At 44.7% G+C, this 19442-nt stretch overlaps 1 protein-coding gene across 1 annotated transcript in view; it reads left to right on the forward strand.

Moving 5' to 3' along the window:
* The window catches only part of GAP43 (growth associated protein 43), a 151832-nt gene that overhangs the window by 53734 nt on the left and 78656 nt on the right, over positions 1-19442 (forward strand). Inside the window, exon 2 of the mRNA XM_077479701.1 lies at positions 16650-17187. Within this exon, the coding sequence (XP_077335827.1) occupies positions 16650-17187 (538 nt within the window). The remainder of the gene's footprint in view (positions 1-16649; positions 17188-19442) is intronic.

The raw sequence follows: 19442 nt of genomic DNA on the forward strand, positions 1-19442 counted from the left end.
CCTGTCTACCGCTGCGAGGGCTGACCTCTTCTCCTATCCTTTCTTCCAGGAGCGCAGGCGCCGGCGCTGTGAGTGTCCGGAGGCGCAATGGCGTCACTCCCACGCATGCGATCGGGAGCACTTGGTTCCCGGCAAGGAGCTATAAAGGTCTAGCATGGTATGCCAGGCCTTCAGAGTGCATGCACCGCTGACGTTGGCAGCTGCATGCAGGGTGAATATCTCCTAAGTGGCGCACATTTAGGTGATATTCATTTTACCTACAGGTAAGTCTTATTATAGGCTTACCTGTATGTAAAATTCACAAAAACGGGGTTTACAACCACTTTAACTGATCCTACACAAGTCGCTCTGACTTTAGAAAAGGTTGCTGCACTGCTTTTGGTCTGACTTTGGTGTGATTTCAGCCCTTGTACATTCTCCTAGATAGCATTTAAGTCAAAGGAAGTCGCAGGGCAAAGTTGCAGGCAAAACCTTAACATCTAGATCAGGGGTCTCCAAACTATGGCACCCAAGTTGTTCAGGAACTACAATTCCCATCAGGCCTAGTCATGTCTGTGAATGTCAGAGTTTTACAATGCCTCATGGGACGTTTAGTTCCGCAACAGCTGGAGGGCCAATGTTTGGAGATCCCCGATCTAGAGCAATCAAAGGGTTAAATGTGTGCCTAACCAGTGCTTTTGCCACGGATGTGATGGATTTTATTCCCTGCTTTGCAGGGAAACAGAATCCGGCACATCCCAACTGATAGGATGGAGCTCTGTATTGTTTACATATGTAGGGCTCCTTCCAGTGTGTCTCCTCACCAGATCAGTGACCATTGGCCGACACCCACTGATCGGCTTTGCTGTGTACCAGCGGCACGTGCGCGTGCCCCCTACCCATAAGTGCAGAATTATATATATATATATATATATATATATATATGTGATTCTGCACAGAGCGGCCACCCTGTAGCAGCAAGGCATCTGGTTAATATAAACAGGGATGTTCAATTCTTATCGCCCAACGCCAAAGACCTTTGTTTTCCCCATTTAGCCCTGCAAAATGGAGCTGCAGGCCTCTGGTGTGAGGATAGTATGATATCAGCATAAAGTCTTCTGACACAGAATGAGGGAAGCGGACACCAGAATTAGCGCCAAGGCTAAGTCTAGGCAGCGGGGTAGGTTAGCTTTAGACATGGGAACGAGGAAGTAACTATAGCCATAGCATAGACCATGTGATTGCTATGGGTCCCAGAAGCACAGAGGTGCTGTCTAGTTACACAAGGAATCATGCAGGGACTAAAATGTAATGTGCGTCTTTACAAAAACGCACAAAGATGCAGCATGCAAGATTTAAAAAAATTCAACATACTGCCCTCTAACGTAACACACACTGATGTAGAGAGCTTCATACAGTGGTGTGAAAAAGTGTTTGCCCCCTTCCTCATTTCCTGTTCCTTTGCATGTTTGTCACACTTAAGTGTTTCGGAACATCAAACCAATTTAAACAATAGTCAAGGACAACACAAGTAAACACAAAATGCAATTTGTAAATGAAGGTGTTTATTATTAAAGGTGAAAAAAAATCCAAACCATCATGGCCCTGTGTGAAAAAGTGATTGCCCCCTAAACCTAATAACTGGTTGGGCCACCCTTAGCAGCAACAACTGCAACCAAGCGTTTGCGATAACGTGCAATGAGGCTTTTACAGCGTCCTGGAGGAATTTCGGCCCACTTATCTTTGCAGAATTGTCCTAATTCAGTTACATTAGAGGGTTTTCGAGCATGAACGGCCTTTTTAAGGTCATACCACAACATCTCAATAGGATTCAGGTCAGGACTTTGGCTAGGCCACTCCAAAGTCTTCATTTTGTTTTTCTTCAGCCATTCGGTGGTGGACTTGCTGGTGTGTTTAGGATCATTGTCCTGCTGCAGAACCCAAGTTCGTTTCAGCTTGAGTACACGAACAGATGGTCGGACATTCTCCTTCAGGATCTCTTGGTAGACAGCAGAATTCATAGTTCCTTTTATCACGGCAAGTCTTCCAGGTCCTGAAGCAGCAAAACAGCCCCAGACCATCACACTACCACCACCATATTTTACTGTTGGTATAATGTTCTTTTAATGAAATGCAGTGTTCCTTCTACGCCAGATATACTTGGACACACACCTTCCAAAGAGTTCCACTTTTGTCTCATCGGTCCACAGAATGTTGTCCCAAAAGTCTTGGGGATCATCAAGATGTGTTGTGGAGAAATTGAGACGAGCTTTGATGTTCTTTTTGCTCAGCAGTGGTTTTCTCCTTGGAACTCTGCCATGCAGGCCATTTTTGCCCAGTCTTTTCCTGATGGTGGAGGCATGAACGCTGACCTTAACTGAGGCAAGTGAGGCCTGCAGTTCCTTGGACGTTGTTGTGGGGTCTTTTGTGACCTCTTGGATGAGTCGTCGCTGCGCTCTTGGGGTAATTTTGGGCGGCCGGCCACTCCTGGGAAGGTTCACCACTGTTCCATGTCTTCGCCATTTGTGGATAATGGCTCTCACTGTGGTTCGCTGGATTCCCAAAGCTTTGGAAATGGCTTTATAACCCTTTCCAGAATGATAGATCTCAATTACTTTCTTTCTCAATTGTTCCTGAATTTCTTTGGGTCTCGGCATGATGTGTAGCTTTTAAGGGTCTTCTGGTGGACCTTACTGTGTCAAGCAGCTCCTATTTAAGTGATGCCTTGATTGTGAACAGGTGTGGCAATAATCAGGCCTGGGTGTGGCTAGAGAAATTGAACTCAGGTGTGGACACCCACAGTTATAGTATGTTTTAACAAGGGGGGCAATCACTTTTTCACACAGGACCATGATGGTTTGGATTTTTTTCACCTTTAATAATAAACACCTTCATTTACAAATTGCATTTTGTGTTTACTTGTGTTGTCCTTGACTATTGTTTAAATTGGTTTGATGTTCCGAAACACTTAAGTGTGACAAACATGCAAAGGAACAGGAAATGAGGAAGGGGGCAAACACTTTTTCACACCACTGTAGATGTACCGGTAACTTGTTTTCATTGGCTTTTAGCGCGTTGTAATCCTACGCTGCGCTGCTCGATGGCGTGAAGGGGTGCCAACTCAGTCACGTTCCACCAAAGATGCAGCACTGTTGCCTAAGTATCCAATCACGACACCTGAGTGCTGTCACGATGCAACCAAGGAGGGTCTTTTGGAGCAACTTAGACCTGCAGAAGGTTAAAACTTACCTCCAGTGGGTGAATGGAACATTGGGGTACCAAATGGAAAAACAAATATGAAAAATGTGTGTTAGTGGTGGGGCAATACTGTATATCTAATGTCAAAACAATTAGATTTGGCTACAGCAGGAATCTCCAAACTACAGCCTCAGGGCCACATCCATCCTGATTCTATCTGGCCCATATCAACTCTCCAGGAAAATAGTGGTGGTCTTTGTATCGTAATGGATTGACTGCCAACCAGTCAGCCATGACCCTTCTATACAATGATGTAAGAGGGGAGTCTGCTGGGCACTTTGCAATATAATAGACACTCCTGGATGCAGGATGGGCACAACCGGATGTTACAGGGACCACTGATAGGCAATCCTGGATGTGCGTGGGGCCTCTGATGGGCAATCCTGGATGTACATGGGGCCTCTGATGGGCAATCCTGGATGTACATGGGGCCTCTGATGGGCAATCCTGGATGTACATGGGGCCTCTGATGGGCAATCCTGGATGTGCATGGGGCCTCTGATGGGCACTCCTGGATGTGTGTAGGGCCTCTGGTGGGGAAACCATGGATGTGTGTGGGGCCTCTGATGGGCAATCCTGGATGTGTGTGGGGCCTCTGGTGGGGAAACCATGGATGTAAGTGGGGGCTCTGGCTTTGGGGGTGTGGGGGAGGGGGGCAGACCATGTTTTATCTCACCAGTTACCAGTTAACACCAACCCTAGTGGCACCACTGCTGATGAACACTATTGGATGTAAGAGGGAACTCTGATGGCCACTTCTAGATGTAATAGACACTTCTAGATGTAACAGGGGACGTTGATGGGCACACCTGGATGTAAGTGGGGCCTATGATGGGCACTCTTGGATGTAAGAGGGGACTCTGGCTATGGGGGGGTTGTGACACCATGTTTGACCAGGTGACACCAACACTATTGACACTACTTCTGATGGCCACTTCTAGATGTAATGGGCACTCCTTGATGTAGGAGGCGACTCTTGATTGGCACTTTTGGATGATGTAATAGGGGACGTTGATGGGCACTCCCGGATGTAAGAGGAGACTCTGATGACCACTTCTAGATTTAATGGGCACTCCTCGATGTAGGAAGGGACTCTGATGGCCAATTCTGGATGTAATAGGGGAGCGTTGATGGGCACTCCCAAATGTAAGAGGGTAGTTGGATGGTCACTTGTAGATGTAATGGGCACTCCAGAATGTAAGAACGGATGCTGATGGGCACACCTGGATGTAATAGGGAATGCAGATAGGCACTCCTGGATGTAATAGGGGATTCTTATGGGCACTCCTGGATGTAATAGGGGGCTCTGTTGGGAATTCCTGGATGTAAGAAGGGACTCTGATGGGAACTCCTGGAAGGAATAGGGAACTCTGATGGGCACTTTGGATGTAATAGCGGATGCTGATGGGCACTCCTGAGTGTAATAGAGGATGCTGATGGGCACACCTGGATGTAATAAGGGACTCCGATGGGCACTCCTGGATGTAATAGGGGATGCCGATGGGCATCCTGGATGTAATAGGAGACTCTGATGGGCACTCCTGGATGTAATAGGGGACTCTGATAGGCACACCTGGATGTAATAGGGGATGCTGATGGGCACTCCTTTATGTAACAGTGGACTCTGATGGGCACTCCTGGATGTAATAGGGGAATCTGATGGGCACTCCTGGATGTAACAGGAGACTCTGATGGGCACACCTGGATGTAAAGGGGGACTCTGATGGGCACTCCTGGATGTAATAAGGGACTCTGATGGGCACTCCTGGATGTAATAGGGGACTCTGATGGGCACTCCTGGATGTAATAGGGGACTCTGATGGGCACTCCTGGATGTAATAGGGGACTCTGATGGGCACTCCTGGATAAAAGGGAGGATTTTTTATAAAACTGATTGTTTTTGCTCCTAAACATTTGTAGAATATACAATGTGGCTCTCATACTGAAAAAAATCGGAAGACCTCTGGACTAAGGGAAGGCTGCTGGTGCCCCGATTGGGGAGATTTCCCTCCACTTCCTGTCCCGTTGACACAACAGCAATTGATAAGTCATCACAACAAGGGTCCCCACTTAGAGGTTTCTCCTCTATTCCTGTGCCGATGACACCTCCAAATATTGGATTTTTTTTTTTCCAGTGTAGTCACCTGGACAAAAACAAAGATTGATTGATCCCACCTTGTGACTTGCTACAAAGTTACAATGTTGCACTTTGATCATTGGTGGAGAGAAAGTCTTCTCCCTGCCAAACCCGGCAGGGCTCCTAACCCTTCCCCACTTCACCCAAGCCTGGCCTTGCTTACTTTTGCTCTGGTTTGTCAGATTACAAGTTCACTTACGTTACATTCAATCGCAAAATGCCTTCTGTAGCAGTTTTTCTATCTTCTATATGTCCCATTGTTTCTTTTTAAAGCTTTTCCTTACGTTGAACCGACCCGGCGCCACGTCGCCAAGGCAACAGCTAGCCGCTTGTCAGCCATGACGGTCTGCGGGGCCCGGCGTCTACAAGTTGGCATTGTAGCGCTCGGCGGGGGGTTCTGTGGGCTGCATTGAATTGTCCTAGTTATCGGCGCGCTGTTTGGCTCCGGAGCGGGGAGCGCACAATGCCGCCCCTCCACCGCGTTTGACATAAAAAAAGAATTCATTTGGTCTTTTTTTTTTTTTTTTATTAGTATTAATATTTTTTGAACTATCAAGCCTCTGCGCTGTCTGGCTCGGCTCTCGTGGTGCCGCTGCCAGCACAATTTTGGATCTCCTCGCTCATTATTAGCAATAAAATATTCGGGTCTGAATAATGGATGTGGAAGTGACAGCCGGGCCCCTATGGTTTTGATAATGCGATTCGCTCTCGCCCAGGCGGTTTTTAAAACAATGAAACTTCCATTTTTTTTCCAAAGAACGCTTGCCAAATGCGGCCGTAGATTTTTCTTATGAACGTTATATTTCTCCAGTTTCAAAATCAACTCTCATATTTGTAAAAAAAAAAAAAAAAAAAATGGCCGCGTAGGGAATTGAATCGGCTGTGTAAGCTTTACCGTGTTATTTTCAAATGCCGCGTACACAAGATCAGAATTTCGGGCCCGCAAAAGACAGATGAGAGTTTTTCGCTAGAAAATGCGACCATGTGTACGCTCCATCGGTCTTTTGCTGGCCGAAATCCAGGCAGCAAAGGATTGAGAGCATACTTTCCAAGTGATCTCACCGTGGCGATGGGGATGGGTACCTTTCAAAAACAGGTACCTGCTCCCCCCCCCCCAGAAGGTGCCAAATGTGGGGGGAGGAGGCAGATAAGTGGAACTTCCACTTTTGGGTGGAACTCCGCTTTAAACTCTCTTAAATACGGAATGTCCTCAGTCTGATAGCCAGCATAATTCAACCCATTTGCTTTAGCCCAGGTCATCCCGGACGAGCCCCCAACCTGTGACTGGACAGTGAAAGGAGAAGCAGCACACTGATGAGCTCATCTCTGACACTCTGCTCTTCCCTCCTATCAGCATGCTTTATGTCAGCACGTGAACTGACTGGCTCCTTGTGGTGTTTCTCCCTCTCCCAGTCTGAGCTGTACTCTACAGGAGATCCAAGAGGCTGTTACCAGGTCACATTTAGGTACTCATAGCTGTCCTTGCTTTCATTTTAAAAATACATTTAATGATATATTAACCATTTTCTGTAATTCAAGCAGAATTACAAATCTTTTGGAATCTAAGCTCCCTTAAAAAAAAAGTTAAATTTTTTTTTTAGCTGTTTGCCATCCTTAAAGCAGAACTCCAGCCAAAAATAGCAAGATAAAGATGAGTAGTAGCTGTAACATTCACCTTCAATCCAGAGATTTTGCCTGCAGTACTTTTCTCTGCCTCTAGACGTCCTCAGTCTGCTAGCCATTATCATTTAACCCATTTAAAGCGGAGGTCCACCCTAAAGTGGACCTTCCGCTCATCGGAACCCTCCCCCCCTCCGGCGCCACAATTGGCACCTTTCAGGGGGGAGGGGGGTGCAGGTACCTGTACAGTACAGGTATCTGCACCCACTTCTGGGATAGCTCTCTGCGGAAAGGGGCGTAGATTACGCCCCTTTCCGAAAGTCCCCCGCTGCCTGCTGGGAAACACACAGATCCCAGAGGCAGCGGGTCCATCCTTATTGCGCAGCGCGACTCGCGCATGCGCAGTAGGGAACCAAGAAATGAAGCCGAAAGGCTCCACTTCCTGATTCCCATACCCAAGATGGCGGTGGCAGCACCCGAGAGACGATCGAGAGATCGGCTTTGGGTGCCGACATCGCGGGCGCGCTGGACAGGTAAGTGTCACTATTTTAAAAGTCAGCAGCTGCAGTATTTGTAGCTGCTGGCTTTTAAAAAAAAAAAAAACGCGGAGTCCCGGCGGACTCCCGCTTTAAGCCCAGGTCATCCCGGACAAGCCCCCAACCTGTGACCGGACAGTGGGAGGAGAAGCATCATCTCTGTTACTCTGCTCTCTCCTCCTATCAGCATGCTTTATGTCAGCACATGAACCGATTGGCTCCTTGTGCTGCTTCTCCCTCTTCCAGTCACAGGGAATCCAAGAGGCTGATACCAGGTCAAATTTCATTGCTTTCCTTGCTTAGATTTTAAAAAAGATTTCATTATATATTAACCATTTATTATCTGTCTGGAAGTGAGGCAGATCGGTATGTTATAGGTTGTAGGCTCTTCTAAATAGTTTCTTACCTGGAATCGGCCTCCCCTTCAGTCCTGCACAGTTGTACCGGCTCCTCTCCTGCGCTGCCGTTACTCAGACCGCCCAACTTTTTGAGATGGGAATGAGGGACACCTATCAGCAAAAGTATGCAGGCATTGGACACACCCCTTGCCACTCCCCCTTAAAGGAAAATTATACAAAAAAAACAAGATTGGTTCAACCCACAGGTGCTTTCTTCACCAATACTATTCCTTTATATCGGTTTTTGGAATTTACAAATGTATCAATCTAGAAATCAGATGAAAGGTTTAGCGCTGGAAAACACTTTTTGATAGATAAAAAGTGCATTTTATATACATCTATATATGGATCAGACCAAAATGAGGGACAAATGAGGAGGAATGAGGGACAGAGGGACTTTCCTCCAAATCAGGGACAGTTGGGAGATATGCCGTTATTACTTTGATTTCACTGCACACTGTGAGCTTCTCACAATGTGCATTAGAAGCTGCATCAAATCAGGGCCTACCTCATTTCCTGGCTGCGGGACATCCATCATCATCTAGCCCATGGGTGCTCAACCTGTGGCCCTCCAGCTGTTGCGGAACTACAAGTCCCATGTGCCATTGCAAGGCTGACAGTTACAAGCATGACTCCCAAAGGCAGAAGCATGATGGGACTTGTAGTTCTGAAACAGCTGGATGGCCATGGCCCAGCCTCACCGCCCCCAACCGGACCGCCCCCAACCGGACGGTCCCTGAGCCCCACCCCTTTCATTCATTAAATTTCAGTTCTTCCAATCAGGCCCAGCCTCACATGTGGGTTTTACCTAGTTCAGTCTGCCTGCGACCACAGCGTACCTAGGACTGCCCCACTCCTCCAGACTGATGTCCCAGGGCCGTCTTTACCACAGGGCAAAAGGGGCAGCTGCCCGGGCCCCCAGTCATTGTTGTGGGGCCCAATGCAGCTTCCCCCTGAGCCCACAAAAAGTTGATGTTGGGAGGGCCCAAGAAAATGTTTGCCCAGGGTCCAATCAACATTAAAGATGGCCCTGTACCCCATACCTCTCAACATTTTGAGATGGGAATGAGGGACACCTACTAACAAACGTATGTCGGCACAGGGAACGCCCCCCTGCCACACCCCCTTAAAGTAGAATTTACCAAAAAAAGGTTAATTACATTTTTTTTTTTACCACTACTATTCCTTTATATTGGCTTTTAAAATGTACAAATGCAGCAATTTAGAAATCAGATGAAAGGTTTAGCGCTGGGAAACACTTTTTGAAAGATAAAAAGTGCATTTTATATACAACTATATGGATCAGACCAAAATAAGGGACAAATGAGGAGGAAAGAGGGACAGAGGGGACATTAATTCAAATCAGGGACAGTCCCTCGAAATCAGGGACAGTTGGGAGCTAAATCATGTACCTGTACGTTGCCCTTTAAGAGGCAGGTTGCGGCGGGCGCACGCTTCGTGAGCGCGGTCACGGGTCCCGCGGGCTCGATGTCCGCGGGGATACCCGCGATCGTCTCACGTAGAGGAAGAACGGGGAGAAGCTAATATATACAAGCATTTCCCTATTCGGCCTAGTGACACTGATCACGGCTCCCTGTAATCGGGAGTTGTGATCAGTGTTGTGTCACACAGAGCCCCTCCAGCCCCCCACCCCCCCAGTTAGAATCACTCCCTAGGGCACACTTAATCCCTACAGCACCACCTAGTGGTTATCACCTTCACTGCCAGTCATGTTTACACACTAATCAATGCATTTTTAATCGCACTGATCGCTGTATAAATGTGAATGGTCCCAAAAATCGTGGCAAAAGTGTCCCATGTGTCCGCCATAATGTCGCAGTCACGATAAAAAAAAGCTGATCGCCCGCCATTACTAAAAAAAAAAAAAAAATATCAATAAAAATGCCATAAATCTATCCCCTATTTTGTAGACGCTATAACTTTTGCGCAAACCAATCAATAAACGCCAAAAATATGTAGAATATAGGAATACGTATCGGCCTAAACTGAGGAAAAAAAAAATTTTTTTATATATTTTTGGGGGATATTTATTATAGCAAAAAGTTAAAAAAAATGCGTTTTTTTTCAAAATTGTCGCTCTTTTTTTGTTTATAGCGCAAAAAAAAATGCAGAGGTGATCAAATACCACCAAAAGAAAGCCGTATTTGTGGGGGGAAAAAAGGACCTCAATTTTGTTTGGGAGCCACGTGGCACGACCGCGCAATTGTCAGTTAAAGCGTTGCAGTGCCGAATCACAAAAAAAAACGCTCCGGTCTTTGGCCAGCCAAATGGTCCCGGGGGCTGAAGTGGTTAAAGTGAACAAAAGGTTCCGTATAGCAGCCCAGACGTTGCAAATGGTCATTGTTGGTACTTTTGTATTGTTTGAACACATCCCTTCAAAGCTTCATCGTGATAATTCCCAGAGTATCGCATGTCTGGAATTCCCACGTTGGTCTCGGTGTGAGCCACCTGCGCGCGCCCCAAGCGCCGCGCGTAACGTGTATATGAATGATTTGTAAGTGCCGTGCTGAGATGTCATTACTCCTGCGTTACTTTTGCAAGCCGCTTGAGAGTGCGGCTATGTGAATTTTACCGAGCTCATTTATTATTGATTCCAGTCTGTGTGGATGCGACGATTATACTTCGAAAATCCAAAAGTGTGCCAATTATAAAGAGCACCAGTCATTTACTGTATGAGGATCGCTGTGTTCTACTGCATTGAGGGTGGAACACCCTGTTGCACACACATACATAAAGCATATAATTTTTTATTTTAATTTTTTTTATTTATTTTTTTTACAAAAAATTATTGGCTAAGCACACATTTGTAAAAAAAAAAAAAAAAAAAAATATATAGTATGCGGGAATTTTTTTTTTTTTTTTTTTTTTATAATTACATTTTTACTTATTAGAATTCAGCTTAACAGTCAGCTTAAGGACAAAGACATGCGTCCATATATAACATTTACATAATATCCAAAACTATATACACATATCAAAATATTCTATTAAAAAAATAAAAAAAATAAAAAAAAAAATAAAAGAAGAAGAGAAAAAAAAAAAAAACAGAAGGCAAAAATCACTTCCCCTCTTAACATAATATATAAAAAATTATTGGCTAAGCACACCCTTGTAAAAAAAAATACACACACACACACATATATATATATATATATATATATATATATATATATATATATATTATGTAGGAATTATTCTTTTTTTTAATAATTCAATTTTTATTTATTAGAATTCAGCTTAACAGTCAACTAATGACAAAGACATGTGTACATTATATCCAAAACTCTATATACACATATCAAAATATTCTATTCAAAAAGAAAAAAGAAGAAGGGAAAAAAAAAAAAAAGAAGGCAAAAATCACTTCCCCTCTTAACATACAATATATCATAAAGGTTGAATTTGCTTCGAATTTTCTTTTACAAAAAATGATTGGCTAAGCACACATTTGTAAAAAAAAAATATATATATATATATATATATATAGTATGTAGGAATTTTTTTTTTTATAATTCAATTTTTATTTATTGGAATTCAGCTTAAGGATAAAGACATGTGCCCATATATACCATTTACATAATATCCAAAACTCTATATACACATATCAAAATATTCTATTCAAAAAAAGAAAAAAGAAAAGTAAAAAGAAGAAGAGAAAAAAAAAAGAAGGCAAAAATCACTTCCCCTCTTAACATACAACATATCATAAAGGTTGAATTTTCTCCGCATTTGCTTTTATAAAAAATTATTGGCTAAGCACACATTTGTAAAAAAAAATAAAAATATATAGTATGTAGGAATTATAAATTTTTTTTATAATTCAATTTTTATTTATTAGAATTTAGCTTAATAATCAACTAAGGACAAAGACATGTGTCCATATAAATATATATATATATATATATATATATATATATATATATATATATATATATATATATATAGTATTTAGGAATTATAATTTTTTTTTTTTTTAAATTTACTTTCTTATTTATTAGAATTCAGCTTAAGGACAAAGACATGTGCCCATATATAACATTTACATAATATCCAAACTCTATATACACATATCAAAATATTCTATTAAAAAAAAAAAGAAGAAGAGAAAAAAAAGAAAAAAAGAAGGCAAAAATCGCTTCTCCTTCCCCCACCCGCAACAACAAATCACCACAACAGTAAATCCTCTGCAGCAACAATAGACACCCCCCAGAAGCAATAGACACCCCCCAGAAACAATAGATACCCCCCATAAACAATAGATACCCCCCAGCAACAAATTGCGCCCCCCCAGTAACAATAGATATATCCCAGTAACAGATTGACCTTCCCAGCATTAATAGACCCCCCAGCAACAAAAGACCTTCCCCCCATCAGCAACAATAGACCCCCCACAACAGTAAATCCTTTGCAGCTACAGTATATACTTCCCAGCAACAAAAGATCCCCCCCATCAGCAACAATAGGACCCCCCACAATAGTAGATCTTTTTCAGCAACAATAGATACACCCCAGCAATAAAAGACCCCCCCATCAGCAACAATAGACCCCCCACACAAGAGTAGATCCTCTACAGCCACAGTATATACTTCCCAGCAGCAAAAGACTCCCCATCAGCAACAATAGATCCCCCACAATAGTAGATCCTCTGAAGCAACAATAGATACCCAAGCAACAAATTCTCTCCCCCACCACCCCCCAGTAACAAAAGATCCACCCTAGTAACAGAAAATCCTCTGTAGCAGTGATTGGCATTCCAAGCATTAATAGACCCCCCAGAACAAAAGACCCCCCACCTGCAACAACAGATCACCACAACAGTAGATCTTCTGCAGCAACAATAGACACCCCCCAGAAACAATAGATACCCCCAGCAACATATTACCTCCTCCGCCCCCCCCCCCCCCCGCCCCAGTAACAATAGATGTATCCCAGTAACAGAAAATGCTCCGTAGCAGCAATTGGCTTTCCCGGAATTAATAGACCCCTCCTATCAGCAACAATAGACCCCCCCCAACAACAGTAGATCCTCTGCAGCTACAGTAGATACTTCCCAGCAACAAAAGACCCCCACCAGCAACAATAGGACCCCCCAAAATAGTAGAACTTTTGCAGCAGCAATAGATACACCCCAGCAATAATAGATCCCAGATCAGCAACAATAGACCCCCCCCCCCCACAATAGTATATACTCTGCAGCAACAATAGATACCCCCAGCAACATATTACCCCCCCCCCCCCACACCAGTAACAAAAGATACACCCCAGTAACAGAAGATCCTCTGAAGCAGTGATTGGCATTCCAAGTATTAATAGACCCCCCCAGGAACAAAAGACCCCCCACCCGCAACAACAGATCAACACAACAGTAGATCCTCTGCAGCAACAATAGACACCCCCCAGCCTTACCAGCACTTCCATTCAGTGCTGGAGGTGCAGGAACCACGTATGCAGTGCCACGTTCCCGCTGAGTAGAACACTTCCAGTCATTAAATCATTTCTATTTTTCGGAGAGGTCTATGGAGATATTTGGTTCCAGATAATGGACGGTCCTTCTGGTGTTATATATATGGGACTCTATGCTCAGGTGTCAAACAGGATCAGAATTTTCTTTGGCTCCAAACGCCTGGAAGGGCTCCGTCTGATGCCAGGCCTTAAAGTATTTCAAATGATGACCGCTGTATCTTAGCTATTTACCAACTATTTGCTTCTCTTGGCATTGCGGTGTGTTGGCAGAATTATGGGCTGATGGTGGAGGGTTGTTCAACAAAATGTTCCAGAGCTGGCAGAACACAGGCGGGGGGCACACAGACATTGGCTGCACTTCAATGTCCTTCTCCTGTGTGTACAAGACCTACAACTGCCTACATTCACTACAAAACCATTGTACAATCTCCATTAGATTTACCAGCAACTATGTGGTGCTAGGGCTCCTCTATATCATCCATTCCATTTATATTCTACAGAAACTCCTTTCTAACTAGAACCAGAACTAGAACAAGAAACCATGAAAAGCCCCCCTGACCCACTGGTCCCGAGGCCCTTCTCTCTGAACCTGGGGCCCTTGATTACGGCTCCGCAGTGGAACCCTTTCACATGTTCTGCAGCGGGTCCACTTCCTGCTTTCTTGCCCCCCCCCCCCCCCAAGTGTGACCTATGGTGACCCTGGTAGTTCCACCACTAGGTGGAATGATCTGCAGTGTATCATGGGATAGTTGTAATGCTCTGCAGTGTATCATGGGATGGGTGAAATGTTCTGCAGTGTATCATGGGATGGGTGGAATGTTCTGCAAGATCATGGTATGGATAGAATGCTCTGCAGTGTGTCATGAAATGGGTGGAATGCTCTGCAGTGTATCATGGGATGGGTGGAATATTCTGTGGTGTATCATGGGATAAGTGGAATGCTCTGCAATGTCATGGGATGGATGGAATGCTTTGCAGAATGGGATGGGTAGAATGCTCTGCAGTGTATCATGGGATGTGTGGAATGCTCTGCAGTGTATCATGGGATGGATGGCATGCTCTGCAGTGTATCATGGGATGGGTAGAATGCTCTGCAGTGTATCATGGGATGGATGGCATGCTCTGCAGTGTATCATGGGATGGATGGAATGCTCTGCAAGATCATGGGATGGACAGAATCTCTGCAGTGTGTCAGTGTGTCATGAAATGGATGGAATGCTCTGCAGTGTGTCATGGGATAGGTGAAATGTTCGGCAGTGTATCACAGGATGGGTATAATGCTCTGCAGCATGTCACGGGATGGGTGGAATATTATGTGCTGTATCATGGGATAGGTGGAATGCTCTGCAATGTCATGGGATGGATGGAATGCTCTGCAAAATGGATGGGATTTGTAGAATGTTCTGCAGTGTGTGATGGTATGGGTGGAATTCTATGCAGTATATTGTGGGATGGGTGAAATGCTGTGCAGTATATCATGGCATGGGTGGAATGCTTTGCCGTGTGTCATGGGATGGGTGGAGTATTACACTATGCAGTATATCATGGGGTAGGTGAAATGCTCTGCAGTGTATCATGGGATGGGTGGAATGCTCTGCAGTGTGTTATGGGATTGCTGGAATGCTCTGCAGTGTATCATGGGATGGATAAAATGCTCTGCTGTGTATCATGGGATGGATGGAATGCTCTGCAGTGTGTCATGGGGTGGGTTGAATACTATGCAGTATATCATGGGATAGGTGAAATTCTCTACAATGTCATATGATAATTGGAATGCTCTGCAATGTATCATGGGATGGGTGGAATGCTCTGCAATGTATTATGGGATGGGTGGAATATTCTGCAGTGTATCATGGAATAGGTGGAATTCTCTGCAATGTCATGGGATGGATGGAATGCTCTGCAGTATGGGATGGGTAGAATGCTCTGCAGTGTATCATGGGATGGGTAGAATGCTCTGCAGTTTATCATGGGATGGATAGAATGCTCTGAAGTGTATCATGGGATGGAATGCTCTGCAGTGTATCATGGGATGGAATGCTCTGCAGTGTATCATGGGATGGGTGGAATGCTCTGCAGTGTATCATGGGATGGGTGGAATGTTCTGTAGTGTATCATGGAATGGGTGGAATGTTCTGTAGTGTATCATGGAATGGGTGGAATGCTCTGCAGTTTATCATGGGATGGATAGAATGCTCTGAAGTGTATCATGGGATGGAATGCTCTGCAGTGTATCATGGGATGGGTGGAATGCTCTGCAGTGTATCATGGGATGGGTGGAATGCTCTGCAGTAAATCATGGGATGGGTGGAATGTTCTGCAGTATATCATGGAATGGATGGAATGCTCTGCAGTTTATCATGGGATGGGTAGAATGTTCTGCAGTGTATCATGAGATGGATGGAATGCTCTGCAGTGTATCAAAGGATGGGTGGAATGCTCTGCAGCGTATCATGGGATGGGTGGAATGCTCTGCAGTGTGTCATGGGATGGGTGGAATACTATGCAGTATACCATGAGGTAGGTGAAATGCTCTGCAGTATATCATGGGATGGGTGGAATGCTCTGCAGCGTGTCATGGGATGAGTGGAATGCTCTACAGCGTATCATGGGATGGGTGGAATGCTCTGCAGCGTGTCATGGGATGGGTGGAATGCTCTGCAGTGTGTGATGGGATGGGTGGAATGCTCTGCAGTGTGTGATGGGATGGGTGGAATGCTCTGCAGTGTGTGATGGGATGAATGGAATGCTCTGCAGTGTGTGATGGGATGGGTGGAATGCTCTGCAGTGTGTGATGGGATGGGTGGAATGCTCTGCAGTGTGTGATGGGGTAGGTGGAACTGCATGGTTGTTGGTAGGAGGCGGTGCAATCAGATGCTGTGAAGTAGGAAGGGGCTGCAAAGGTTTTAGTGTATTTTGGAGGGGCAGTAGTAAACCCTGCCCCCACCCCCTTTATATATGAATACATTTCTTGGGTAGTTTCTATTTCTGCAGAGTTGTAAAGTTAGTGAAAAGTCTTTAGTTTTCTCCCCTTAGATGTCTCTCTGTAGCTCTGTATCAGCTTTGTCGGTCACACCAACCCCACCCAACCTACCTTCCTAACACTGCCTTGGCCACATAGAAACACTAATTGAAGCTGATACTTAAAAAAATAAAAATATGTTTTCAAAAATTGTATGCAGACACTTTTAATTTAGTCATCAAAAAATGAAAAGCGCTCCTCTTTTCTTTGCCCAGGTGGAGAAGAACGAGGATGCTGACCAAAAAATTGAACAAGATGCAAACAAACCAGAGGACAAAGCTCATAAAGCCGCTACCAAAATCCAGGCCAGCTTCCGCGGACATATAATCCGGAAAAAGCTCAAGGGGGACAAGAAAGATGAGAATTCTGGAGAGGCAGTGGAGAACCACAAAGAGGTTGACGCAGAAAAGACAGAGAACGAGGTCCCCAAAACAGAGGAACCCACCAGCGATGGACCTTTGTCTGGAGAGGACAAGAAGAAGACCGAGAACTCTTCGGAAGACAAAAAGCCAGAAGGGGGTTCAGAGGAGGAAGCCAAAAACACAGAGAAGTCTACTACGGAAGAGAAGCACGCGGAGTCAGGGGGCACCGTGAAGGGGACCAGTGAAAACTCCTCGGGAGGCGATTCCAACCAAGCAAAGAATGAGTCCAAACAAGCCAATGTGCCTGCTGCTAGTCCAGAAGCTGCTCCGGCAAAAGAGGAGCCCAAACAGGAGAAAGTGGAGAGCAGTCAAGATGAGGAAAAGAAAGGAGGTAAATTTTAACTTGTTTGCTTTTGAACTGTCTTATGATCACATTTGTGTCTAAGAGTTGACTTAGATGGCTTGATACTTGTAAGCGTCATTTGTAATCATTGTTACATGGGTTAACGTCAACCTATCTATCTATTTCCTAAGTAAAGTCATACAATAAAGCATCAAATGTTTGTGAACACTTGACCATCACACATAGTATATGGCCAAATGTATTGACTTCATGTGTTTCTAGTGGAGATGACTCTTGGTAGTTCATTATATAAAGACATTGTAGACTATTGAGTGCTGCAAACCTTGTGGTAACAGTTTGGTGAAGGCCTTTTCTGTTCCAGCATATCCGTGCCCCTGTACATAAATCCAGCCCCGTAAAGACATGGTTTGATGAGTTTGGTGTGGAGGAACTTGAGTGGCCTTCATAGAGCCCTGACTTCAACCCTACTGATCGCCATCCATAAAGACAGAGTTGGATGAGTTTGGTGTGGAGGAACTTGAATGGCCTTCATAGACCCCTGACTTCAACCCTATTAATTACCATCCAAAAAGACATAGTTTGATGAGTTTGGTGTGGAGGAACTTGAATGGCCTTCATAGGTCCCTGACTTCAACCCTATTGATCATCATCCATAAAGACAGAGTTTAATGAGTTTGGTGTGGAGGAACTTGAATGGCCTTCGTAGAGCCCTGACTTCAACCCTATTAATTACCATCCAAAAAGACATAGTTTGATAGGTTTGGTGTGGAGGAACTTGAATGGCCTTCATAGATCCCTGACTTCAACCCTATTGATCACCATCCAAAAAGACATAGTTGGATGAGTTTGGTGTGGAGGAACTTGAATGGCCTTCATAGATATCTGACTTCAACCCTATTGATCATCATCCATAAAGACAGAGTTTGATGAGTTTGGGTGGAGGAACTTGAATGGCCTTCGTAGAGCCCTGACTTCAACCCTATTGATCATCATCCATAAAGACAGAGTTTGATGAGTTTGGTGTGGAGGAACTTGAATGGCCTTCGTAGAGCCCTGACTTCAACCCTATTAATTACCATCCAAAAAGACATAGTTTGATAGGTTTGGTGTGGAGGAACTTGAATGGCCTTCATAGATCCCTGACTTCAACCCTATTGATCACCATCCAAAAAGACATAGTTGGACGAGTTTGGTGTGGAGGAGGGGTCAGGCTTGAAGACCAGTAGCTATAGCAGTAGAGAGGCTCCCGCCAAGTTGGATAAGTATGCAAGTAGGTCACCCTGACATTGTAGACTATTGAGTGCTGCAAACCTTGTGGTAACAGTTTGGTGAAGGCCTTTTCTGTTCCAGCATATTCGTGCCCCTGTACATAAATCCAGCCCCGTAAAGACATGGTTTGATAAGTTTGGTGTGGAGGAACTTGAGTGGCCTTCATAGAGCCCTGACTTCAACCCTACTGATCACCATCCATAAAGACAGAGTTTGATGAGTTTGGTGTGGAGGATCTTGAATGGCCTTCATAGACCCCTGACTTCAACCCTATTGATCACTATCCAAAAAGACATAGTTTGATGAGCTTGGTGTGGAGGAACTTGAATGGCCTTCGTAGAGCCCTGACTTCAACCCTATTAATTACCATCCAAAAAGACATAGTTTGATGAGTTTGGTGTGGAGGAACTTGAATGGCCTTCATAGATCCCTGACTTCAACCCTATTGATCGCCATCCAAAAAGACATAGTTGGAGGAGTTTGGTGTGGAGGAGGGGTCAGGCTTGAAGACCAGTAGCTATAGCAGTAGAGAGGCTCCCGCCAACCAGCTGGATAAGTATGCAACTAGGTCACCCTGGTGGATGACACGGACACTAACTGGTAATTACCATAACACCTGATGGTGGAGATGGGGTTTGCTGTGTGTTAGTACCAGGTCCCCCCAACAGGAGGCGAGCAAGCCAGGGTCCAAAAGCAGATATAGCAAGTAGAGGTCCATCAGAAGCGTAGTCGGTAAAAAAGCCAAAGGTCTGTAACAAGTGGTTGTAGTTTGGGATCAAGAGGAAGTGTAGTCGAGGAACAAGCCAATGGTCGGGAACGAGTGGCCAATGGTCGGGAACGAGTGGTAATGGAGATAAGGACAGCTGAAGATACTCAAAAGAGCAAGACATAAGCTGGAGAGAGCTCAGCAATTTGACAAACAGGGATTTCAGAGACATGGCTTAAATCAGGAAGTTCATGGGAGGAGCAAAGCATTCAAGATTCACTAGAAACAGGAAACAAAGCCAGATTGT

This window comes from Lithobates pipiens, unplaced genomic scaffold, assembly GCF_037356315.1.
Source record: "Lithobates pipiens isolate NorthernLeopardFrog02 unplaced genomic scaffold, aLitPip1_a1.2 Scaffold_16, whole genome shotgun sequence".
NCBI lineage: Eukaryota > Metazoa > Chordata > Amphibia > Anura > Ranidae > Lithobates > Lithobates pipiens.